This window comes from Eublepharis macularius, chromosome 1 (assembly GCF_028583425.1).
Source record: "Eublepharis macularius isolate TG4126 chromosome 1, MPM_Emac_v1.0, whole genome shotgun sequence".
Taxonomy (NCBI): domain Eukaryota; kingdom Metazoa; phylum Chordata; class Lepidosauria; order Squamata; family Eublepharidae; genus Eublepharis; species Eublepharis macularius.
The window spans coordinates 143,314,341-143,340,795 of NC_072790.1; the positions used below are offsets into that span (position 1 = coordinate 143,314,341).

At 41.8% G+C, this 26,455-nt stretch overlaps 1 protein-coding gene across 2 annotated transcripts in view; it reads left to right on the forward strand.

Annotated features, from left to right (window-relative positions):
• Window positions 1–5,410: 5,410 nt before the first annotated feature.
• The window catches only part of SMOC2 (SPARC related modular calcium binding 2), a 234,841-nt gene continuing 213,796 nt past the window's right edge, over window positions 5,411–26,455 (forward strand). For both annotated transcript variants that reach the window (XM_054971059.1, XM_054971135.1), the window contains exon 1: window positions 5,411–6,020. In XM_054971059.1, the coding sequence (XP_054827034.1) occupies window positions 5,940–6,020 (81 nt within the window). In that variant the 5' untranslated portion in view covers window positions 5,411–5,939. The remainder of the gene's footprint in view (window positions 6,021–26,455) is intronic.

The following is a 26,455-nucleotide window of genomic DNA, read 5'->3' on the forward strand; positions in this document are numbered from 1 at the left end:
TGACCGCACATAACACACAACACAGAGAAACCATATAGTCAACTAAACCTCTGAAGTAAACCTCTTGAATACTAGCGCCAAGAGGTAACATCAGGGTAAGGCCTTGGCCTCAATGCCTAACTGTTGGCCCTTCAGAGTAACTGGTTGACCACTGTGTGTGACAGGATGCTGGACCAGATGGACCAATAGTCTGATCCAGCAGGGTTCTTCTTATGTTCTCATGTTAACATGTAAATAAGCAAATGCCATTCTAGCAAATGTGTTGTAAGACAGATGATGTGAGGGGGTTGGAAAATACGGGCTAGTGTTGCCTAAAGTCTGATCATATGCAGCAGAAAGAAGTGGGAACACCACTCCTGAGGCAGTAGAATTGACTGAACCATTGCAAAGTGCAGGTAGGACATATGTTTGCATTTTTTTTAATCCTACAAATGGAAAACAAATACAAGAAATGGGCTAAAACCAAACTCCCTGATATGCTAGGGTTTTTTTTTTCCTTGCAGAGAACTTTTACCTGGGGAATATTAAAAATAGTATCCCCTCACTTATACTGTGAAATGGTACAGTCCATTCTTTACTTCTTTACCTTAGTTGCAGGTGTATAGGCCTAAGATTGCTAAACATAATATGAAAAATACAGATGGACTGGACATGAATGTGGGGAGAATTCTATGTGATGTGCAGAAATGACTAATCCATGCAACATGTCTCACAAGTCAACTCATCTTCTCTGCAGGGCTATTGGAATGTTCTATCCCCGACAATCCCCGATAGAATGTTCTATCCCCGACAATAGCCCTGCAGAGAAGATTAGCACATCAAGTACCAATCCATATGCAAAAGAACCTCCTCAGGATACAGTGAAGCCTCCCGCCATTAGCATTCCACACCCTGGGAAACTCTTACAGGATGACTCAGCTCAACTCCACCCCTCCTGAGTAGATACAAATGACCTACATCTTTTCCACTCTGTGACACTGAGAGATCTCTGTCTTTTGGTGCTACACCTCTGAAGATGCCAGCCACAGCTGCTGGCGAAACGTCAGGAACTACAATGCCAAGACCACGGCAATACAGCCCGGAAAACCCACAACAACCATCATTCTCCGGCCGTGAAAGCCTTCGACAATACAAATTATACGGTATAGTGTTTTAATGTTTATTTATAATGTTTTTATTGTTTTTAGACTGTGTTGCAAGTTGTATGCTGTTACACTGCCCTGAGCCCGTCTGATGGGGAGGGCCGCCTAGAAATGCAATAAATAAATAAATAAATAAATAAATAAAATCAGCTTGCTGAGAAGTCAAGCACCCCAAACTCCTGCTACCACAAGAAGAGGCTTATTTGGTCACTGCTTAAACTCTGGCTGTGAGTCTCCAGTTTTGAACTTGGCACCAAATACACGTATTAGTGTGCAGGCTAGTGAGTGGATAGCTGCATCTGTTTTCAAAAGAATAAAAAAGTAAATGTACTCCAATGCAATGTGTGCCTTAAATAAAAATAATAATGATAACAACAACATTTGATTTCTATACTGCCCTTCAGGACAACTTAATGCCCACTCAGAGGAGTTTACAAAGTATGTTGTTATTATCTCCACAACGATCACCCTGTGAGGTGGGTGGGGCTGAGAGAGCTCTAAGAAAACTGTGACTGACCCAAAGTCACCCAGTTGGCTTCAAGTGGAGAAGTGGGGAATCAAACCCAGTTCTCCAGATTAGAGTCCTGCCCCTCTTAACCACTACACCAAACTGGCTCTCAGTGGGTAGAATGCACTAACTGTTTAGTGAGGAATACATTTAATTGGTTCACTCAGTTTTAGAGAATACAAATGATTCCCAACTGATTGCATTCTAGTGTTTTTCATGTTGTCCTGCAGTCTTTCAGTTTCTAGAGTTTTTAAAGAAACTTTAAAGTGCAGTTGCAGTTTGTTCATCTATCTGTACAACTGCAGTCTATCTGCAAGACTGTCCATTATGCCATCAAGGCTGAGCTGCCCCTTTAAATTTAACGCTTTCACAGTTGCTCTTGCTTAATTATTTGTACTCACTTATTAGCCAGCCGGCTCATTCCAGAACCAGTCCTTAATTGTTACATGTTCCCTGGCAGACAAGGCACTAACTATCTTGCTCTTTACCATCAACGTAATTGTATTTTATTTCATCTTTTATCATCATATTGCATTTTTACAAAATTACAGGCCTAATTTTAAAAATAAGCAATTACTTTGGCTGCAAAAAGAAAAAAGGATTTTTTCCCTCATTTCCTCCTCCCCTTGGAACAAGAACTGATAATTAAGAATTGATTCAGGAATGCTTCAACTGACCATGAATGGAAAATAAATACTGATGTTGAAAAATTTGCAGCATGGGACTTACCTCCAATCAAACATATAGAAGGATTTTGCCTACAGAACAAGCATTGATAGATTTCTATGGCAAGCTACCTATCATGTTTTAATCTCACCTTTCCTCCAGCTCAAGTTATATATTTGATTTTGCACTGCTTCATCTTATCCTTACAACAACTTTAGGAGGTAGATTAGGGTTCATTTATAGCCCACCTTTCTCCTCAGCAGGAATATAAAGCAGCTTACACCATTTTCCTAACCTCCATTTTATCGTCACAACTCTGTGAGGAAAGTTAGACTGAGAATGGTAGAAGGTCATCCGGTGAGTTTCCATGACAGATTAATGATTTGAACCTGGGTCTCCCAGATCCTACTCTGAAACTCTAACTACTACACTATGCTGGCTTTTGTTGAGGGTGGGCTGCTGTTGAACAATAGCAGGTAGTCAGGCCTCGGTGAGTCATGCAAGATGTGTGGTATCTAGTCATCCCATGGCTGCTGCTATGCCTGCTCTGAAAGCCAAAACAGCCACACAGGGCATGCCCTAAGCTACAGGAACTGCTTCAATTCTTGGGGGCGGGGGGAGAGGATGCCATTTATTTATTTATTTTTAAGATTTCAGATTTTTCTGCAAACCTGAGGCTGTATTCAGGTTGTTAAAGATCTGTCTTGTATTTTCTCAGCTCCAATCTCTGGATTTAAGTATTTATTTTATTTTATTATTTATGTCATTGCTTTTCTCACTGAGGCTCAAGACAGATTACACAGTGTGAGATTAGTACAATCAATATCAAGGACATTTCCATAAACGGTGCCATAAGATAATTAAACACAAGTTTACAAAGTCATAGCATTAGCAAAAATCAAATACAGAGTTGAAGAAATGCTGAAACAGAACACAAGCAGCTCTAGGGCGGACATTAGACAACATGAAGCACAAGTAGCTCATAGGAGCACATATTTAAAACAATCGATAGTACATAAGGCAACATAGTGGTGAAGTCTATGGTCCCTAACCTATTAGCAAAGCATTTGAGCCCCCCTCCCTACAATACAAAAGCCTTCTCAAGCAAGCCGTTCCAGTGGGTAGGGGCCACCACAGAGAAAGCTCGTGTTCGGGCTGCTGTTGATTTCACCCATGTGCGGGGTGGCACCTGCAGGAGACCCTGTTCAGATGAGTGAAGTTTCCATAGAGGAACATAGGGAGGGAGGTGGTTTCCTAGGTATGCCAGACCAAGGCCTTGAAGAGCCTTGTCTATGATAGCTAAGACCTTGAACTGAGCACAGTAACTGATAGGTAGCCAATGGCGCGACTGCAGAATGATGGTGATGCTCATGCTCCTACTTGCTCCTGGTAACAGTAGCACCATAGCATTTTGCATCAACTGGTTAACTTAGATGGGAGTCCTATGTATACTGTATCACAATAGTCAAGTCCTGATGTTACAATAGCAAGGATCCAGGTGGCCAGGATGGCCATGTTGAGGTAAGAAGCCATCTTCCAGGCTACAGTGAGGTTATAGAAAGTGTTTTTTGCAGCTGCCTTAACTTGTTTTTCTAGTAGTAGTGCTGGATCTAGTATAACCTCTAGGCTTTTAACCGAGTCTGCAAAGGTCAGATGAACTTCTTCGAAAGTGCAGAGTACAATGTCTTTCAAGATCTCTGTCTTCCCAACAAGCATCACTTCATAAAAATTGCATCACTTCATCAAAAAGCAACAAAATTGGGTTCAATTTTGTTATTTTCCAGCCATTTCACCATAGTTGTTAGCTGTCTAAGATTTCTACTTTATTCTATGGTGACCTGGATAGTGAGGTATAGAGTTGGGTGTCATATAAATATTGATAAAATCTAACTCCATAGGTGTGAATGAATTCTCCTAAAGGCTTTATGTAGAGGTTGAATAACATGGGAGATAGGATTGCGCCCTGTAGACCTCTGCAAGATAGCTCCCATTCTGGAGATAGCTGATCTCCAACAGCAACCCTTTGAGTCCGTTCCATGAAAAATTATTTCATCCAGTCCAAGGCACATCCTTTGATGCCAACTTCTGTCTCTAAATGCCTCAACAGGATGGCATGGTCTACTGTGTCAAAGACTGCAAATAGATCCATAGTATCCACAGATTTGGCCACACTGAGAATTAGAGAGACAGTGTGGTGTAATGGTTAGGGTGTCTTTCCAGGTTCAGATCCCCACCTTGCTACTGGCCAGTCACACATTCTCAGCCTAACCTACTTCACAGGGTTGTTGTGAGGATAAAATGTAGGAGAGAATGATGTAAGCCACTATAGGTCCACTTTGTGGAGAAATGCAGGGTATGAATGTTGTATATAAATAAGTAGATTGATATCTGTTTAATTATAAAAAAAACCTTTAGCCACAAATCCTCCCCCTCCCCCATCCCCTGTGGTACAATCGTTTTAAAATATAATGGTGACCAATTGCCCTAAGGCTTTGGTTTTATGTCAGCCAGCCAGATGCATGGGAAATGACAAGCAAGGCTGAAATATTTCAACAATGCTGCCTGTGAAAAGTATACTTTTGAGCGTCAGGGCACACACACACAAGCTCCAAATCCTCTTGCTTATCCTTAAGACTAGAGTTACCCAGCAAAATGTCACCGGAGCTGGAAGACAAACGACGCCTAGGAAGCAACGCCTGGCCGGCGTCCACCGTTCTACACCCTTTGCGAGGCAATCTGCAAAACCTCACCCAGCACCCATAAACAAGCCCACGACTGCCGGTTTGCATCACACACGTTGAACTCCAGAAAAGAGTTATAAGCAAACCTCCTAGAAGGGTGGCCACAAATTACTGTCTTATCCTCCCCTTCCTTTTTATTATTAAAAGATCAGCCTGGAAACTTCAGGGAGATGCATATGTGCGCTCCTTAGAGCTACGGGGTTAATCAATCAATCCACAGAGGATCTGCAGGTCTGGGAGGAGAAACTGGAGGCTGGGCTGAGAAAGAGGGGTGTGCGCGTGTGTGTGTGTTGAGATTTTGGGAGGTTCGTACTGCACCTTCCCCAGCTCCCCTGGCCGCCGCCTTCAAAAATCATCCCAAACTCCTGCACAGTTTAGTCAAGCTGTTGCTTGGAGAGGTGCACAAGAAAGGGAGAAATAAGGAGAAGGGTTTTTTTAAAAAAGTTTCTTTCCTTTCTCTCTCGCTCTCTTTGTGATCTCTCTCCCCGGACAAGCATCAGATGACAGCTATACACCGAGGGAGGAAAAACCAAGCTTCTTAGCCACCAGACAGTATCTGATCCGGATCTGCAGAGCCGAGCGGAGCAGCTTCCCAGAGGGATAAATAAGTACCGACCAGCCCTAGTAGGAACAACTGCCAGAGCAAGCCACAAGTTGGGGCACAAGCCTTGGCGGGGCACCGGCGTGCCCGGGGGTGGGTGCGAGAGAGCCATTCAGCCAGCACAGGAAAAGGAAAGCAAAGGCTCCGCTGCCCTCGCGATTCCGAAGGGAGAGAGGGACGGAGGTGCACCAAGAGGCATCGCCCGTAGGGAAGAACTTGCGGAGGAAGAGGGAGCCCGAGCTGGGAGGCGAGCCTGAAGGTCGGATCCGGCAGCCCCGAGGATGCTGCTGCTGCTCCCACTGTGGCTGTTGCTGTCGGAGGTGGTGCTCCTGGTGCCGGCTCAGAAGGTCTCCGCTCTCACGGTAAGGCAGGCTGGTTCCTTTCGGTTCCCTCGACCTCCCCGCCGTCACCACGCAGTGGCAGCAAAGCGCTCGCCTGCTGTCCTTTTCCCTAAGCAACCGGGCTACTGCTTTGTCTCGCCACTCCCAAGACACTTGCTGAGCGTGGTGAACCTTCCTTACCAAGCAAAGATGTGTAGTCTGAACAGGTTGATAACATTGTTATTATTTAGATTACTATTATCATCATTACCATTATTATCATTAACTTTATTACAAAAATATCCCAGAACTAGGTAGCTTTCCACTCACACAAGCTTCTTCAGGTAATACCCAATGCTACTTCACATGTTTACAAAATACCCAGAAAGCATCCCCACAATAAATGGAGGAAATGCCAGCTTTAAAAAAAAAGCAAAATAAGTATCTGTCCCTCAGTATTCTATTATAAAATGTTTCAATGTATGTCATTGTGGCTTTTCAGTTCTTTACTCCCTATACTACCTCTCTCCTCTTGGCACAGAACAGACAACTGTGTATTCTGCTTATACTTCTGTTATCAGAAATCCCGTGACATGTTTTGTTTGGCTCATATTGGAAAACCGGTTTTGTTGTTGTTGTTTTATGATTATGTATTGGCGGTGTTGGATGGCCATTGGTAGAAGTGAGTGCATATGCTGTAGCATTTTTTGGTTCACAGGGTCAAGAGTGTCATTAATAGAGTGTATGCCTCTTCAGTCTTAATGCATGCTTGCATCTCTTGTGATGAGTCTATAGTGATAGTTGGGGTGACATCAAAGATGTCATTAACTAGATTGATTACTTGCATGTACTTTGTGAGCATCCCAAAGGCCATGTGGAACAGCTGAAACAATACAATTTATTCAATGAATACGTGTATTCCAACGATTGTTGGACACTGATACATTGCTCCAGTTATGTAGCTTCACCTACAGTGCAATCCTAAACAGAGTTACTTAGACTGGAGTAATTCTTCTTAGGATTATATTTTCTAACTAACTTTGCCCATTGAAGTCACTTGTACCAAGCCAGTTCAAATGCAACTACAGTGGTTTAAGTGGTTTGTGACTGGCAGCCTGCAGCTTGCTGGAAGTCAGTTGGGATTAGTGTTTGAAATGCTTTTTGGAAAAGGGACCAAAAATATGAGTCACAGACCAAAAGAGTTTGAAACACTGATTCTAAACAGGTTTTCTTGGAATAGAAGAAAGACTGAGTGATTTTAACGTAGTTTACTCTCAAGTAAGTGTGTTTGAAATTGCAGCCTGGTAACAAATTTGGAATTGTTACCTGAAAATAAAGTTCAATGTTCAATCAATAACAGTACAACTCTAAACACAGTTACACTCTTCCAAACCCATTAATTTCAATGGCCTTGGAAGATAAGGCTAGTGATGTGGAGGCTTCCTGCATGGTTCTAATAAAAACCGAGGATCTCCAGTCCCCTGCCCATGAAACAGAAAAGAGAAACTCCCTACATGGGATGAGTTTGTCGTTTATAGAGTTGGCACAATCCAGAGAAATCTGGCCACGTGTACTCTCTTGAAAGCAATGGACTTTAATATCTGCAAGCTTAATTTCTCATTGATTTTGATGTGACAAACAATTAATGCCTATTTTTTTTCTCGATCACAACCAATGTGTTTATGACTGCTTCAGTCACTGTACTTCATCTTTGTTCCTTCAATGGAATTCAAATTCAGTAAATAATCAGAGGATTACAATTTAAGTAAGGACTATAGTCTGAAACACCCAGCCTCTGATTATGATACCAGTGGTGTTTACTTCTAAGGATGCTTAGAATCACAGTCTTGAGTCTATTCACTGCACTTCCTCAAACCATTTTTATGGTGTTTTAGGTATGGTTTATACCATATCCATCTAGCAAATATTAGGATTTCCAATGGTGGGTTGGGAAATTCCTGGAGATATGGGGGTTGGGGACACAGGGGGTTGGGGAGGTGAATGATCTTAGTGGGTAATGCCAGAGAGCAGCCCCCCAAAGCAGCTATTTTCTCCAGGGGGACTGATCTTTGTTGTCTGGAGATCACTTGTAATCCTGGGATCTCCAGGTCCCACCTGAAGATTGGCAACCCTGCGACACTGTGCAGGTACCAGAAATTGAATCCCAGTTCATTTATTTATTTAGAAATTGTATATGTCTCCTTTCCAGAAACCTGCTCAGGACAGTAACAAGTAAAGAAATAAAATGAAACCATTAAAATAGAACAAAGCCATTAAAATATGCCCCTAAACAGAAGCCAATACCATTGAAACAAGCTACTAAGAGGAGAGACACCATTAAAACAAAACATAAAATAGCACAACAGCATAAAATACATGTTTATCAGCCTAAAATGATCTGTGGGCCAGAAGCAGTTCATAAAACATTTATTAGATAAAACCTCTTATTTAAAAGTGTGGGTAGAAAGCAATGTTTTAACTTAACAGCTAAAGGAAAGTCAGGTAGACTACAGGTAGGAATTTATAATGGGAGATCTCCCACCCACAGCCTCACTACTGGCCAGTAGGTTGGTGGCAGAAAAATAAAGCAAAAATCATCATCGTGTCAACAGCATGAGGCAAAACTATACAGTTTCTGCTGAATCTTAGAGCATAGAGTTGCCAGGCTGCAGATGGGAACCCCTGAGAGAAATCGGAGGTGGGACCTGCATGTTAGCAGTACACCAGCATGTTGATGTCACTTCCAGTAAAAACTGAAGGTGACATGTTCAGATACTCTAGCATTTACAACTACTCTACAGTTTTATTATAGAGTTGTTTTAAAATGCTGGAGTGTCTACCATGTTACTTCTGTTTTATTTTACTGGAAGTGATGCAAGTGTGCTGCCGTGATGCTGGCATAACCTCCTTTCCTCCCATTTCCTCCTGTCACTGCTTGAGGCACCTGTGGGCATCAAGCCAGGTTGCTGGGAGACATCACCACTAAAACAACACATCACTTTTGGATTTGCCCTGGAAATGATGTCATACCATTGATGTAATGGCATCCTCCCCATGTTCCTAGTCCCCAGTCTCTTTTCAGGTGCCAGCCAGTGGTTGGCAACCCTAATTTCAAGCAAGCTTCATGGTGAAGGCCACGCCAAAGGCAAGGCACCACCACTGTCTGGTTGCCATTGGCATCGCCACTGTCTCTGGTTGCCATCCACATCACCTCTGAGGGTGGTGGCACAGACAGCAGAGGTTCAAAACAGTGTCTTAACTGGCAGGGTGGGTAATCTAGGAGGAGGAGCTCCTTCAGTAGTGTAGTGAGGTTTTTTTAAAAATCTGCATTCAGGCAAATCAACTGATATATCAGAAACATCAACTGATAAGCAAAGGGTAATAGTTCTCTTCAATTAGATCACATGAGTGATCCTTCATCATCATACAAACATAAAGACTATGTATGGGACTATGTAGAAAAATGGTTATACTTTACAAAAGTCCATTTGGGTCCAGCCAAGGTCACAAGGGCATTATCATGATGTAGCCTATTTATGCCATTTCAGAAACACAACAGGAGTTTTGCTTTCATGAAACTGAATTTATGGGATGTTATTGTGTGCATGTAGGGTGGGGACAAGCTGGATCATGTTACAACTTTTGTGTTGGGCTCACTAAAATGATGCTTGGCTTTATTATGAGTTATTCAGCTAAATGCCTTACTGTGAACTAGGCAGTCTTGTTATTTAGCTTTCTGGCAATAACCATGCTGCCAGAATAACGTAAGAACCAGATCCTAGTAAAAGTTTGCTTGAAAGAGCTTTGTAAGTAAGTTATTAGCCCACAAGTTTTTTTCCCCCAAACTATGCACATAGTTAATTATCTGGGGCCTGAAAGAGAATACAGAACCAATTTTATTAAACTTTCCTGTCTGGTCACCTGGAGGCAGTTCTTACTTGCCACTGATAACCATGTCAGTGGGAATGAAATGATATTAACATTATGGGGTATGCTTATGGCACATATAAACCCACATTTCTTTTTACTTCATGTCAAGATCCTGGACTTATGTAGGGATGAAAATTACAATCCTGAACTATTTACCTGAGTTTGTTTATCTCTTAAATCACTTCAAAATTCTGGATTAATTGTGATGTGTATGTGACACAGAGCTCAGTAATGCAACAGTAGTTGTCTCAAAATGAGAGTCAGGCCTTCCCGGTTGTTAGGAGAAATTTCCCTGAATGTTTTGCAGCTAATAATAGGAAACCTGTTCATTTGACCAAAGACTGACTAACAGAATATGTCACTCTGATGGCTTTTGCACATTTTTGTAGCATTTACCAATGAGAAGTTGGACTTCTGGTAGTTAGACAGGAGTGGTGGGTTGCCCTAATTCTCTGCTAGATTCTTGTGCACCTCTGACAGACTCTCTAGCCACTACTGAGATGAGGAATGGCAGCTACCCAGAAGGAAAAAAAGCTGCAGCCAAGGTATAAAACACCACAGGGACGCAAGCCAAAAGACCAATGTGTTTGCTGATTCTTAGCTACTTGCTTGAAGTCTCATGGATTTCAGTGGGGCTTAAATGTACAAAACTGGGCACAAGCCTGTAGCCCCAGGGTGCGTCTGGATGGAAGCACTGACTGCATGTCGCAACATACAATTGGAAGCATCGGGGAAAAGAAGATGTTTTCCCTTGGAGACAATGTGGTGCTGAGTGTAGGAAAACATCTATGCCGACTGCATAGCCAGCTCTGGTGCTTGCCAATATGTGGGATGGCAATCCACATGTCCATCCACACATTTGGACTGAGGTGATCAGAAGTGCTGAAACAACCCCCACGGTTCCTTAAATTAAAACATCTGGCTAGGGCATTAAAGACTAAGAAAAAAACTCTTTTCTGGAGGTTGCCAATACACTGTCTTTTACAGCTGGCAATCTCTCCTGCCCTCTATTTGGTAAGCTGGCTTTGAATAACTTAGAGTATCTCACACATGGAGATTGTGTCCCCTTGCCTGTAAATAAATAAATAAATTGTCAGACTTACTTAGAATTAGTATATCAGAGTATCAAAAGCAACCTCAGGATGGAATTTTATAGGGAAATCTCTTCCTCTTCCTCCGGGGGGGGGGGGATTAATTTGATGGTTAATTTTTAATGAAGGACAATATTTAGGGACAGTGAGTAAATATATCAAAATAATTTTTGTTTGGTTTTAACTACAAAAACTTAAGATCACAGAAAAGTCTTGCTCAGAACCCAATACTATGTCTGCTGCTTAAAATAAAAATGAACTATCAGTTTAATGAAAAGCTATCAGTCAATGAAGGATTTTGAAACAATTAAATAATTTAAATAATGTAGATTGGCACCCGAAGCAGGTATATATGCTTGTCATTGGTATAATTCTTAGGTATAATTCTGTTTAGGAATGCACCGCTAGATACTTAACTAATTAAATGTAAATAAGTGTGTGTACACCAAACCTAAATGTAAGTACCATTTTATGATGTGAAAACAGTATAAAATAATTCAATTTATTATTGCTCTATGACCATTCATTTGTTCAATTCAGACATCATGTTAAACCTCAAGTAAGAAAACTGAATGATTTTGTGAAATACCTGAATTGGCAGACTATGGTTTATGGTCACCCAGTTACAGAGAATAAGAACTGTGGTTTGGACTGGATTTACAATCTATGTTTTCTGTTAAGTATATTTTGTAATGATATTTAAACTTAAAGCCATAGTTGCTTCTCCTTGAAACTGAGCACTTAGAGAGCACAGAACAAAAACTGACATGTAGGGGTAAACCACCATTTGCTTCTAGTACATTTGGAACCATCTTTGGCTGAAACTGGCCCTTGCATTAAAATTGAGCCAGTCCAATCATTAGTTGAATTAAGAACATAATCAGACAATCACATCAAAATATTAGTTGATTAATCTCCCAAATCACCAGTTAGGGCTTGTACATTGCAGTAAAATGAAACAGAAGTCTAATAACATTTAAAGACAAAAAAAAAGTTATTCCAGTGTGATTTCATTTCAGAATAAATATTGTTAGTCCTTATGGTGCCACTGGGCTTCTATAACATTTTACTGAAGACTTTACAGTTATAACAACAACAACAACAACAACAACAACAACAACAATAACAACATTATTCAATTCATATACTTTGAGAACAACTTAATGCCACTCTCAGAGTGGTTTACAAAGTGTGTTATTATTATCCTCACGATAATCACCCTGTGAGGTGGGTGGGGCTGAGATAGCTGTGATTGACCCAAGGTCACCCAGCTGGCTTCAAGCAGAGGAGTGGGGAATCAACCCCAGTTCTCCAGATTAGAGTCCTTCTGCTCTTAACCACTACATCAAACTGGTTCAAGGTAGGATAGAGATATTTAAATAAATAAATAAAAATCTAGGATGCCGTTCTGAAGCAGCATTTCTGTTTGCTATGGGAATAAAGTGTTATTGAGCAATTATTTTGGAAATCATTCATAAGACTGAGTATCTTGTGTGTTGGTGTGTGCTGTCAAGTTGCAACAAATGTTTGGAGATGAGGGTTGCCAGTCCCCGTAGGGAGTGGAGGATCCCCTGCTCCCACCCTCCACCCGCTGCCCCCACTTACTTGGGGAGTCACTTGGTCTGTGCAATGATATCACTTCCCAGAAGGGAAGTGTGAGGATGACCCAAAGGTGAGTGCCAGGTCTCCCACCCAGAGAGAAAGGGGACGTGGCAACCCTAATGGAGACCCCAGCAAGGGGCTTTCAAGGGAAGTGAGATGCATAGATGGTTTGTCATTGCCTTCCTCTGCAGAGCAACACTCATCTTCCTTGGTAGCCCCCCATCCAAGTACTGACCCAGCTTAGCTTCCAAGATCAGATGGGACCAGGATACTCCATGCCATTCCACCACTCTGAGTGTCTTAATTGTTTAAGATTTTCACCAAGGATCCTTTTCTGAATATCTTCATTGCATAAAATGAAGCCTTCATTGACTGTAGTAGTTCCAAATATATGTACCAGCCTGCTACTGGAGGCTTGTTTGAGTACTTTATATCCTGTGGTCTTTAGGAAGGGCTACTTGAGGAGAAGGTATTTGGTCAGTACGGCTGGCTAATAGGATCTGCTAGGAATAAAGTTGCTATCCTCCAGGTGAAGCATGAAGTTCTCAGAATTACCAGACTACAGAGATCAGTTGCCCAGGAGAAAAATGGCTGCTTTGGAGGATGAACTCTATGGCATTATATTAGTTGAGGTCACTTCCCTTCCCAAGCCCTGCACTCCCTGGTATCCTCAAATCTCCTGGAATAATTTCCCCAATCACAACCCTAGCATGGAACAATATACTTTGCTTTTATTTTTAAGCACCGAGTAAAAATGGATTTCTTTGAATTACTTCAAGCTTGGGATGAGGCAGGGGTAGGGTTGCCAGGCCCCCTTAACCTCCTGGTGGGGGATTGGGGCCTTCCACTTACCTGTGGGGGTGGGGGGTGCACGCGCAAAGTGCACGCGCACTCCTGCAAGTGGGATGATGTCACTTCTGAGATGTCATCACGTGGCCACTAGGAGTGCGCCCACACACTGCAGAGGCCCAGATTGGGGCAGCTGTGGAGTGTGGAAGTGCTCCTGCCCTCCATAGTGGCCCCAAACATGCCCATTTTGGCCCAGGCTCATTTCAGGCCTGTTTTGGTGCGGATTGGGCCCATTTTGAGACTCTGCGGAGCATGGGAGCGCTTCTGCGCTCTGCAGTGGCTTGAAACAGGCCTGATCCAGGCAAAACCGGGTCCATTTCAGGCCGATGCAGAGCGCAGGAGTGCTCCTGTGCTCCATAGTGGCTCAAAACGGGCCCGATCCATGCCAAAAAGGGCCCAAAACAAGCCCGGTCTGGGCCAAAATGGGCACGTTTTGGGTCACTGTGGAGGGCAGGAGCACCCTGCGAACGGCAGCAGCCCCAAACTGGGCCTGATTTGGGCCAAAATAGGACCAATCCAGGCAGCTGCAGCACACATGAGCGCACAGCACCGCAGGGGAGCATACATGGAAGGTGCACTCCCCCTGCTGGCCAGGAAAGCGGGGTGTGGGGAGCAGGGGGGGGCGGGAGACTGGCATCCCTAGGTAGGAGACAGAAGTTTCAAGGAAGTACAGAAATAAATACTTGATAAAAAAGCAAAGTGAAATATTACCTTTGTCATTGCATCCTTGCAAGGGGTTTTGCATATAAATTCAATACAAGCACGTTCCTCTGCAAAATCTTGCAACCAGCATTTCAGCTCAGGTCTCTTAGTTATTTTGTATTATTTGAAAACCATAATTTATGCAATCTGCAGAAATACAAAATGTGTCTGAAAGGCATATCCAAGCAAATTCATAGCTACTCGGATGGCCCCATGAAGCTGTTTCTTTTTAGCTGTTTTGTGTGAGGAGCTGCACTCCTAGGAGGAGTTTTACTACATCTATAAGTTTGTGGCCACAGTACAGTGGAACATATTTATTTTAGCTTTTCAGTGAAGGAGTATTCCTCTGAAATCAGTAAATGGGCTCCCATTGTTAATTTTGGTGGGGATGAAAGTGAGAATGGCTGGGTTACTCATACTTTAAATTCTTCAGAAGTGGTCCTGTCCCCCCCCCACTCCAATCCTCCCCCAGTAGTTTCCTGGAAACAATTTGCTGATTAAAAGCTACTAAGTGAAAACCTTAAGAGAAACCATTTACTTCAAGAACTTTATAGTGTGTGACTTCTGCAAGTACAGATCACATTAAGTCAAGTGTATTTTGTCAGTTTTGGCCTTTAGAGTGCCATTACACCACCTTTAAAGCTTGGCTTAAAGTGCCCTTGGGAAGAGTGTTTCTGGTTTTGTTTTTTGTAAAAGCAACATTTTAGCACAAGCAGATTTTCAACCTTGAGTTATCCATTTGCTTTTGCAGCCATACCAGAGACACATTTCACTTCTAAGTTATGTGTTTAGGTTTTACAAAAACATGCACATTTTATTGAAGTTGATGGAAAGGGAACTTTAGCTGTACCATGATAGTAATACAGCTCCTAACTTCTTTCTTTACCAAAGGTTCTAAAGTATTTTATAATTAGCTGTGTATTCCCTAGCTGTAATTGATCCATTTATTTTGTGGGGCAGCAGCTGGTGATATTGCTAGTGAGGGGAAAAGACATTTTTTTCTGAGGATATGGACCATACCCTTGTTTTATAGAAGTGTAAATAAGAAGGGGGAAATAGTGATCATATACCATCGGCTTGCTGTGAAATCAAATGATATAAAGATTGTGAATATATTACACAATAGAAGTCTTTTGTTAATAAATTGCATTGCAGGCTATTAAAGAGAACATTCAGACCCTTATAGATGCAGTTCCCTCCAACCTAGACTTGGAAATCACAAATTGGTTTGCCTGAGTTAGGAACTCAGGGAAAGATGGAGCACACATAAGGAGGGAGAAGAAGAGAGACTGTGAGCCTGGGGCTGAAACCTTGAGGCCAAATAGTTCTCATCATCTAGTTGTTTATTTATTTAAAACATTTCTATGGCACCTTTCCCAGGAGCCCATTTATGGTGGACAATCTCCTGCCTCTGCTTGGGAGGAGACAGGCTGGCAAAATGGGACGTGTGTGCATGCAACCATTGTCGCCAGCTGATGACAGTACTTCTGGTGCAATCTGGTAGTGGCAGTGTCACTCTGGGGGCCAATTCTTTAATACTTGGCTAAAAACATAGCTACAGAATTGGCCCCAGCATGACACTATCACATCATCAGCCAGAGACAACAATCATGCACATGTCCCCCCAGTAAGTTTCCATCAACCTCACCTCCTGCTGGCTGCCAGGCAGAATCTAGAAACTCTACTAAGTCAAGGTCCACAAATGGCAAACTAAAAAAAATTAAAAAATCAAAACATTTCAGACATTTAAAAGGTTTTAAAATACAAATATATACATAAAATATTTAAAATAATTAAAACATAATATGCACACATAAAAATACACAGACAGGAAGTCGGGCTAATAAGAGTTTTCAAGGGAATGCCAAACAAAACATAAAAGGCTTCACCCACTGGCAAAAGGCAATAATTGAGGGAGACAGGTGAATCTCCCTGGTGAGGGAGTTCTAGGGGCCTTTCATTGGTTGTCGCCTGTCTGTCCTCAGAAGGAGGACACCTGAAGCAGGGCCTCTGAAGGTGACTGGAGTGGTCACATGTCCATTGCAGTCATGATACGGTATACCAATGGACATGAAATATACACTCTTGGGCTCCAGCCCATGTGTCAACACACAACAGTGCATGCAAAGCTTGAAACAGTGGTTAGGGATATACATCCTTAAATCAGTGCAGATGGAAGAGTGTTCCCTATATCCACATTGCTGAATGCCTTCTATCTGAATATTCACATCCATGTACTGTTCAAAAACGAGTAAAGGAATCCATATACAGAAGCTATTTTGTGCATAGTTTGATAATGCTGCAATTAATTGGAAGTGTAGGTTGTAGGAACTATGTTGAAAGCCAGTGTGTTTTCATTAATAAATGCAAAGAAATTCTCTGTCTGGAAAAAAATACTTCAGGAAATATTTCCTTTTTTTAAAAAAAATAGATTTTTATTGGATGGGTCAATATTTAATCAATTTCAAATACTAATACATTCCATTTCAGTTCCCCTGTGTATATTTCCCCCTCTCCCCTCCCCCTTTTCAATAATGACTTCCAACAGCACTCCAACCCCCCATTATTAATAAACCTTATTTCTATACTAAAGTTGTTCTTTTCTTATTATTAGTAAAGATCTTAATTATATCTTGGCCGATTCCAGATGACTAACCTTAAGGCGCTTCATGCCGCCCTCTTCCGGATCGCGACGGGGAAAATGCGGAATATCGCGTTTCCTCGCGCGAGTTTTGTGCGTCGTTGTGCAAAACTTGCGCGAGGAAACGCGATATTTCGCATTTTCCCTGTCGCGATCCGGAAGAGGGCGGCATGAAGCGCCTTAAGGTTAGTCATCTGGAATCGGCCATTATCTTACTTAATTTCTTTAAAACCCCTCGAAAGACCATAATTGTCCCTTAACATCCCATTTCTTTTCCATGTATTTTTTCAACTTTTTCCAGTCATCCAAAGATGCTTCTGGATCTTGCTCCTTCAAATTTCTTGTTAGTTTGTCCATTTCAGCCATGTACAACAATTTCCTTGTCCATTCTTCAATTTCAGGTATTTCTTCTCTCTTCCCGTACTGAGCATATATTATTCTAGCTGTTGATATCATATAATATAACAATATCTTATCATTTCTATTAACATCTTCCAAATGCAATGATAATAACAACATTTCTGGATTTTTTGCAGCATTATAACGAAGTATCAAAGACATCTCGGTACATATTTTGATCCAAAAGTCTCTAGTCTTACGACAAGTCCACCACATATGAAATAGAGAACCTTCATGCTCCTTACATTTCCAACACTTATTAGATAGCTGTTTGTTGGCTATGGCTAATTTTTTCGGTGTTAAGTACCATCTATATAACATTTTATAGCCATTCTCTCTAATACTGGTACATGTTGATATTCTTAAAGTATTTTTCCATAATTGTTCCCATGCTTCCATCGTTATTTCATTATTACAATTTATAGCCACTTTACCATTTGCACCTTGACTGTTTCATCTTCTGTAAACCACTTCAATAACAATTTGTACATTTTAGAAATTATTTTACTATTATCTCCCAACAGTAATTCTTCTAACTCTGAATTCTTGGTTCTAAGGCCTGTTTTTCTTTGGTCTGAGTCAAATAAGTCTTTGATTTGTCTATATTGCAACCAACCATATTTGAATGGCAACTCCTCATTTGGTTTAAGGTTCAACTCATTATCTGTTACTTCTGTTAAGTCTTTAAGAGTAAGCCATTCTTTTCCTTTATATTCTAAGTTTGGGTTGATCACCTCAGCTGGTATAATCCAAAGTGGTTTCTTCTGGTCTATAAATTTTTTGTACTTTAGCCAAGTCAACAATAAATTTCTTCTCAAATAGTGGTGCTGAAACATTGCGTCCATTTTATACTTATCGTACCACATATATGCATGCCATCCAAATAGTTTATTATAACCTTCCAAAGTTAGTAGTTTGTGATTGGTTAAAGACACCCATTCTTTTAGCCAGACTAAACATATTGCTTCATGGTAAAGTCAAAAATCAGGTAACTGCATTCCACCTCTTTCCTTAGCATCACAAAGAACTTTCATCTTTACTCTTGGTTTTTTTCCTGCCCTCACAAATTCCGATATCTTCTTCTGTCATTTTTCAAATTGTTTTTTGTCTTTTACAATTGGTATTGTTTGCATTAGGAACATCATTCTAGGCAACACGTTCATTTTAACTGTGGCAATCCAACCTAACCACGACAAGTTTAGTTTATTCCATTTTATCATATCTCTTTCAATTTGTGTCCAGAGCTTTTCATAGTTATTCTTAAATAAATCAATATTTTTAGCTGTCAGCTCTGTTCCCAAATATTTAGTCTTATGTACCACTTCACAGTTTATTATTTCACTTAGTTCCTGTTGTTTCTTCTTTCCATTAAAAAGCAACCTTAATAATGATTTTGGGTGCCGTGAAGTGCATTTGTTTCCTAAAATGATTTGGACAATAGGCATGTATACTGAAAAAAATTCCATTTCAGTTTTGGATCTGAGATTTCAGGAGGATCTATGTACCATTATTGTTTTTCTCCAGATAGTGTTGCCGGCTCAAATCTAATCTGGGTTTTTAAATTAGTTTTGGTCCCGTTCTTCACAATAAGGGCTACCAGGCTCCTTGAGGCAACTATTTTTGCACTTAATGGCACCAAAATTGCACAGAACATAGTACTCCCACTAAACCATTGATCCACAAAGTTTTTCCTTAGTTACACTACACACATGGACAACAACAGACCCTGAAGAAGGTGTATGGCAGTGGACACACACTATAGTGGGAAACTGGCTGGTAAAAAGATAGGATGGAAGTGACATTTTAAAAAATCCTGCTTTATGTTCATCCCGCCCACTTTTTCTATAGAGCCAATAAATTATTACCATTGCATCCTGCTGTTTTCTGTTGCTGCCATGTTTATTTGTGCGTTGCAGTTTTGCCCTCATGATGCAAAAGTGTTCTTGCATTAATTTCCACCAGTCTCCATCACCCAAGTCCAAGCAGGCAGGCAGCATGACTGTCTGAATCCACCCCCGCCCCCCATACCTGTGTTTACCTCATAAGTTTTCCTTTTGCTGTGGGCAGGCAGGATTGTTTCTGAAAGGGTAGGGCATGGAAATGGCTCGGCCGGGGAGGGGGGAAGCAATCCTAAATGGTCTATTCAGATATAAGTCCTATGTTATTTAATAGTGCTTACTCCCAGGGAAGTATCTTTAGAAAGGCAACTTATGATTAAAGTCTGCACATTCCCACTTCCCAAAGTTTGCAAAGCTGATGGGTGGGGAGGAGTCTCCCCTTGAGAGGAGCTGATTAGGGTTGCCAATTCTCCACTGGGGGTTGGGGATCCCCCATTTCAACCTTCAACCCCCTGCCCCCATTTACCTGGCTGGTGGGGGAGACATGAGCCTCTCAGGGGTGCACCCCTGGACAGAGCCACACTCCCACGGGTGTGATCTGGGCCTATATTTTCCTATAAATTCCAAAGTATTGTTTAAAATGATGAATTTTGGATTAAGAAAACAGGAAAATCTTATGGGTTTCTGTAGGATGTTAATTTTAACTAATGGGTGAAAAGGCTTCTTCTATGGTTGTCCTCAAATTTGTGCACACCATCAGTCTTCATTACTGTGATGGCTGGTTGTAGCTGAAAGTTTAGAAATGGCTCTTGGCAAATGTGCTTCCTGGAGCTTTGCATCTATTGAGCCCAAATCATTGATCCTGAAGCTCTTTTAGAATTGATAGAATTTATTCCTGCTAATTTATTCAATCCTGAAGCTGTTTTAAAGCATGTGTGATAATGAGATAAAAGGGCCTGACTGACTGAGTCTAGGGCTCTCCATAGAGAAGAAAATAATATGTGGTGCATCAAGTTATAGAATAAGTGCAGCATAAGTGTGGTTCTTAAACTGGCCACGGAGCACAGAGGTGTGGCCCTTCCCTATCACTAACCCTCCAAGTGAGTCAGTCTCTTTTCTAAATATACTTCCTGATTCCATATAATATTCCATTTTCTTTATAAAAAGTCAATAGAATTGTACGGAAAATGTAAAGAGTCTGCACTTACAGGAGACACCAACCACATTCCAGGCTGTTGTTCTCAGGGTCCAAGAAAATGGAGGCAACCACCTTCCTCCCATTTAACCAGAGGAGTTAGCCGTGTTAGTCTATAGTTGCAAAATAGCAGAGAGTCCAGTAGCACCTTTAAGACTAACCAACTTTATTGTAGCATAAGCTTTGAAGAACCACAGTTCTCTTTGTCAGATGCATCTTGTCAGGTTTCCCCCCGGGCGCTGCTGCATCGGGCACCAGGGCACCTGGCTTCATCATCAGGGTGCCGCTAGGGATTATGCAGGATCCTGCTTTGTGGCAGGAGTGGAGGAATACATCACCCATGCACCCTCTCAAGCCACCAGCAAGTCCGCTCAACCTAGCCCCGCCCCTGTGTCCACCTTCCTTCTTCATCACCTTTGCTGCCTTCTTTCCTCACTCACTCATTCACTCCATCCAACCTCCAACAACTCCTGCTCCACTCGCCCACTCCTCCTACACAACCTACCACACCTTGTGGGTGGACTTCCCTTATATCCTTTCCCTTATTCCTGGCTTCACCTGCCAGCCACACCCCTCATTTGCCCTCTAGCTCTGATCTTGGCTGCCTCAAGCAGCTGCACCTGGGGTAGCTTGTCTGGCTGCTTTGGGCAGTTACAGCTGGGCTCTCTTGGCTGGCTGCCAAGCCTCCTTTGCTCCGAGCTTCAGGTTCCTGGGCAGCTACAGCTGTGCTCTCTTGGCTGGCTGCCAAGCCTCCCCTGCTCAGAGCTTCCAGCTGGTCCCTATTATTCCCTTCCTCCCTGTCTGCAGGCTGGGGCGTGGCCCTGGGCTGTTTCTGCTGCCTTTCTTTCTCTGCCAGTAAGGTTGCTGTCTGGCTGGCTGGCACTATCTCTGGGGCCTTCTCCCCCAGCCCTGGCCCCCTCTTGGCTGTCCTTACTCTCCCTTCTAGGGCTTCTAGCCTTCCAGCAGAGAGTGGGACTAGCTGGCTTCCACCTGCTCCTTTTAACCCTCTGAGGCTTGGGTGTCTCTTCCCTTCCCTCTGTGGCTGGCAGGTTCTGGACTTGTCTGGCTGTTGGGGCAGTGGGGCATCTATCTCTTGAGGGTCTCCCTTCCTCTTCTCCAGGTAAGTCCGGGGGCTGGGCTGTGGACCCCGGACACATCTGACAAAGAGAACTGTGCTTCTCAAAAGCTTATGCTACAATAAAGTTGAGTAGTCTTAAAGGTGCTACTGCACTCCTCCCTTAAATCTCTCAGTCTCTCTCTCAGTGGAGTGGTTGTGCATTGATTCTTCTGGTTCTTGTGTGTCCTCAGTTTTACCTGTAGGCCCCAGGCACATTAGAAGTCTTTAGTGGTTGTGTTTAGGTATACCATTCCCCTGGTAGGAGTGGGAGATCCCCGGCTCCCACTCTCTGCCCCCACCTCTACTCATCTGGCTCAGTCTCTCCCCTTGGGATCTGATTAGTTGGTTGCTGTTAAGGAAAACAGTTACAGATGTTGCCATCCGCTGCTGCTGGCATAGTGTCTGCCTGCTGGAGCTACTGCTCCACGGTAAGAATCAAACCAAAACACACAAACTTTTCAGTGTAGGGAGTTGTTAATGAACTAAAACACAGAGAATTTTGTGTGGTGGAGTCTTTACAGCTTTGTTTCCTGAATTTATTTCACCATTCTGGTAACTGTTTTAAAGAGCTGAACCACCGATTTCTGGGTATTTTCAGCTCATTTGTCTTGTTTTGCACACCTCTAGTTGAGGATAAGTGAAGGTCCTCTTTCAGGGGCACTCCATCCAATCATGTGCTGTGTGATGCAGTGAGGAAGGCAATCAGGATCCCATCTCTGTGCCTTCCTCCAGGTGTTTCAGCATGGTTCATCTCATGTTTTGAAACAACTGGTCTACACACAGGTCTCAGTGGTAGGGTTGCCAGGTCCTTCTCCCCTCCCGGCAGGAGGGGAGGAACCTGGCACTTACCTTGTGCCATTTGGGCATGCCTTTTTGTGTATGCATAGTGTGTGTGCATGCTCCCAGCACAAGTGAGATGATGTCACTTCCAGAAGTGATTTCATCATTCCAACCATTTAAACACTCTGATGTTCTGCGTAGGGCTGATTTGGGGCCAAAATCGGCCCCAAAGCAAGCACGGGAACACTTGCATGGCCTGTGTGATGACATCACTTTTGGAAATGACATCATCACGCCACCTGGGAACAAGCATACTGCACATGTTCCTGGGATGCCTGCTGGTGGCAGGTGACTTCCAGGGGGCTTGCCACCTCCCACTGATTGCTGGCGGATTGGCAGGCAAGGAAGCACACCCCTGTGAGTTTGTCCATCACTGGCAGACACCTGGGAACTCTACTCAGTGGCTGCTTCCTTCAGTGTGGCATATCCTGGAAGAACCCTGGTAACTTGACCTTGCACACACACTCCTATGCTCTGTTGGGGGAAGTCAGTCCTGTAGGAAGCTTTGAGTATTAGGGGATCCATTATAGTCTGAACAATTCATCCTTTACATTCTACTGTATTGGATGTGCTAAAATACTCCATCCAATTCCCTAAGCTGGAATCATTTGAAGAAGGTGACACTGCCTAATTCCAGGCTAATTATTCTGCATGCAGGGACATCCATTAAACTGGCAGAGTGAGACAGTTACTGCATGTAGTATATTTTATACTTTAATAAAGGTAGCAAATGTTGGTTATTTAATTTTTTTATTGCAGTGGTGTTCCTCGGGTGCCAAAATGTCATGGGCTGGTGTTGCTTGTATGCCTCAGTATTCTAGCCTTGTTCCTCTTCGTCTCTAAAGCAGTATATAATTTGCCCTTTTTGCCCTGGGTATTTTAGGGGCCCCCAAAGTGCTGTTTATGTCTGCCTTTTGTTCTAGTTTCCTCTCATATTGATTGGCAAGCCCAAGATAAAGGGAAAGTTCTTTTTTGCAGCTGAAGAAATTAAGTGAACACCTCTTTCTGTTAAATTTTGTTTCTGGCAGATGTTGAATATTTGGGGAACTTTTTAATCCTTTTCCCAGCAAATACTTTGTGTGCTTTTAATGCCCTGGATGGGTTCCACAACACATACCAGTTAAGATGAACCACTAAGGTAGTTGAATAGAGGGAAACAAAACACAATCAAAGCCTTCCAAGTTTAGGGACACATTTGGATGGCGCCTGCAAACCCAAACATTTGGAAAAGTTACTTTAATTGTGATTCAAACCAAGGCCATCAATAAAGCTCTAAGTGGCTCCAGATCCCAGCATGAAAGTTGCTAAGAGAGAATGGGCAGTGATGTGACCAAGGGCACACATCAACCCTGAAAATGAAACATTTTCAACATGGCTTTTCTAAAATAAACTTCCATGATGCTTGAAAATAGCAGCAGGGTTGCTATTAAAGAAGCCACTAGAGCTAAATGGTTATACCTACACACCATACTGTGTATAGTATGTATACATATGATAGGAAAAGTTGAATGTGAAGTTTATCCAAAGCATTTTAAAACTGAAAACAGATAGTGTCTCTAAAAAAACTCCCCCTTCTCTGCTATTAATGGAAGTATTTTAGATACTAGATGCAGCAACCTTGAAGTTGGGAACAAGAGATTGTTATGAAGTACAATATATGCTGCATTTCAAAAGGCTGTTTTGTGATATCCACCTGTCTTTTCTTTTAAGAAAATTCTCTTCTTGAAAGATTCTACTACACTGCAGTACTTCCATGTAATCGGGAAGACTTCTAGTCCACATTCTGAACTGGGTAGTTATCTGCTTATCCCATCAGCAAAGTTGCTTAATTGATTATGTTGCTTTCTTGCCACAACAAAACTTCTGAAATAATTTGTTGAAGGATGTACCTTTTTAGTGTGTACCTCTATAGTATGGATAATCCTTTGGTTTGCCTTCCAGGCTTGGCCCTGTTTCATACATCCAATTTTCATTTTCAGTGGATTTCCACAAGCTGAATTGAGCTGGTAAATGATTCAGCAACCAATAACTGAAAAGTTCTTCAAGTTGTGTTGCCTTATAGTTTGAACATGAGCTGAACCATTCACAAGACTGGTTCAACATATGCTATTCCCTTGGTGAAAATAAATACAAGTTGGCTTCAAACCTGACTATGTTAATATGAGGTTAATATGAGGTTACAGTGCTGCTGCTGGCAGGTGGATGATGATATGGTAGAGTTGGTAGTAGTGGGGTTTTTTGGGAGGGTTTTGCTAAATAATTATGTATTTCTAGAGTTAATATCTGAGATTATATTTAGTGTACTCCAAAGGAGGCAAAGCCTGATGTTATTTATTGTTTGGCTGGAACTTGGCTTGGAGGACAGGTTCAGTTTGAAGGTTAGATATTTACTTAAACTTTATCTGAATCACATTGGTTTGGAAATCCAGATGGAAATCGCCCTAGGATCTGGCATGCTCCTGAATGTGCTCATGTTCCCAGTATTTAGGCCAGACCAGAATTACCACAAAGGCAACCATTTTCAGTATTTGTTTTTTTTTTCTACTTCCAGTTGTATCCAAGGACAGGAAGAGCAAAAGTGCTTGATAATCTAAAACCAGCAAGAGCATTCAGCAAACAAGTTTGGCTTGGATCAGTGGTCTCTTATCTCAACTTATTCACACATTCTTAATCTTTTCACTTAACTTGCAGTGTTTCTTTTTACCTGCAGCAATAAAAAACTCTTTGAAACAGATGGCAATGTCTAACTTTAAGAGGGAGTTTTCAGAAGATCAAGTGACCAAGTTGTACACTGACACAACATCCTATAATTTAGGAAAAGAGAGTTTACTGAGGACGCAAGAGAAAGTTAGGAGGGGGGGTAGGTAGGCAGGTTACGTAACAGTAAATACTCATGGCTGTACCTCTTAGTATGGAAATAGTGGGTAAGTAGTATCAATATAACTAAGAAAACCTTTGGTTGCAGTACAGTCTTTTTTGCAGTTTCCCCCCTAGAAACCTAACCCCGAAAGTATAATTAATATCTGTATGGAAAATTAACTTCTACCTAATTCAGATCTTAAAATTAAAGAAGATGCTTCAGCAATGTGTAATAAGAACAGTTTAGGCCTTTATCATTGAATCCTAAAGTGGGTGATTCACAGCAATTTTTAAAAAGATTGAGACATAGTCTTCACATGAGCTTCAGAGAGATCCTGTGGATACCTTGACAGGTTATTTGAGGACTGTAGGTTAAAAATGATCAAGAACTTTGATTCACATACACAGCCATTTTAAATACTTGAATAAGAATAAATCCCATTGGGAAAAAAATAATGTTTATTACAAATAGCGGTGGTGGCCTAATAAAGTAAACAAAGAGTGCTACAAGCATATCACAAAACTACAAATTCTTCCTGAAACAGATGCTAGTAAGACAAGGAAAAAATTAGAACAGAATAAAATAGTAACTTCTTAGAGAAGGGTGCACATCCATGTAGAGGAAAGGTAGCATGGATCCAGCTCTACATCTGCTAAACTTGGAATCCTTTTTGTGTTCTTGGCTATATTTTTTTCCTGCAGTTATGCAGATGGTGTCTGTGCATTTCCTCACTGCATTGAAATCCATGTGCACAGCAAAGTGGGCTTGTTCTTATGCTTCCCAACCAGACTCGTGTCATGTTTTCAACCTCACATGATAGATATCCACTAAATTTTTGTTGATGATTGGACTGAGATAAAATAACCGACTCATGCAATTTTCAGTATAGCACAATGTGCAAAAGATGTGCTTCCTCATCCACTCCATGATGTAGAAAGACATGGGCATCCTACCAGTTATCTGGAGTCATTGTGCATTATTGCCAAGGCATTAATGGTAATCTACAAAACAACCTATTGTATGTGACTATCCCTGTATCTGGGCCTCTGTGTGTCTTCTTCTACAATAAATATCACATTAGAGTTGGAGTTACATATTGTAATATATATATATAATTGTACATTTTTGTAATGCATACTCTATAGGTATAATGAAGAGTTTATGTAACATATAATGGCTTAAAATACTATTTTGCATGATATCTCTTTTAATCACTTCTCTTTGGATGACTGATTTGGGAGGTTTAATTTGTCAAGAACTCATCTGGAGGCAGAATTTCTAAACGGCCTTTAAGTACATATCACAGTGTTTGGAAGGGCATGTGGGTCATGTATGCAGTCCTGACATTTTTGCCTGAATCAGCCACTGGAGGGAGTGCAAGAACAACATGATCTACTAGCCATGTGGGGCTTG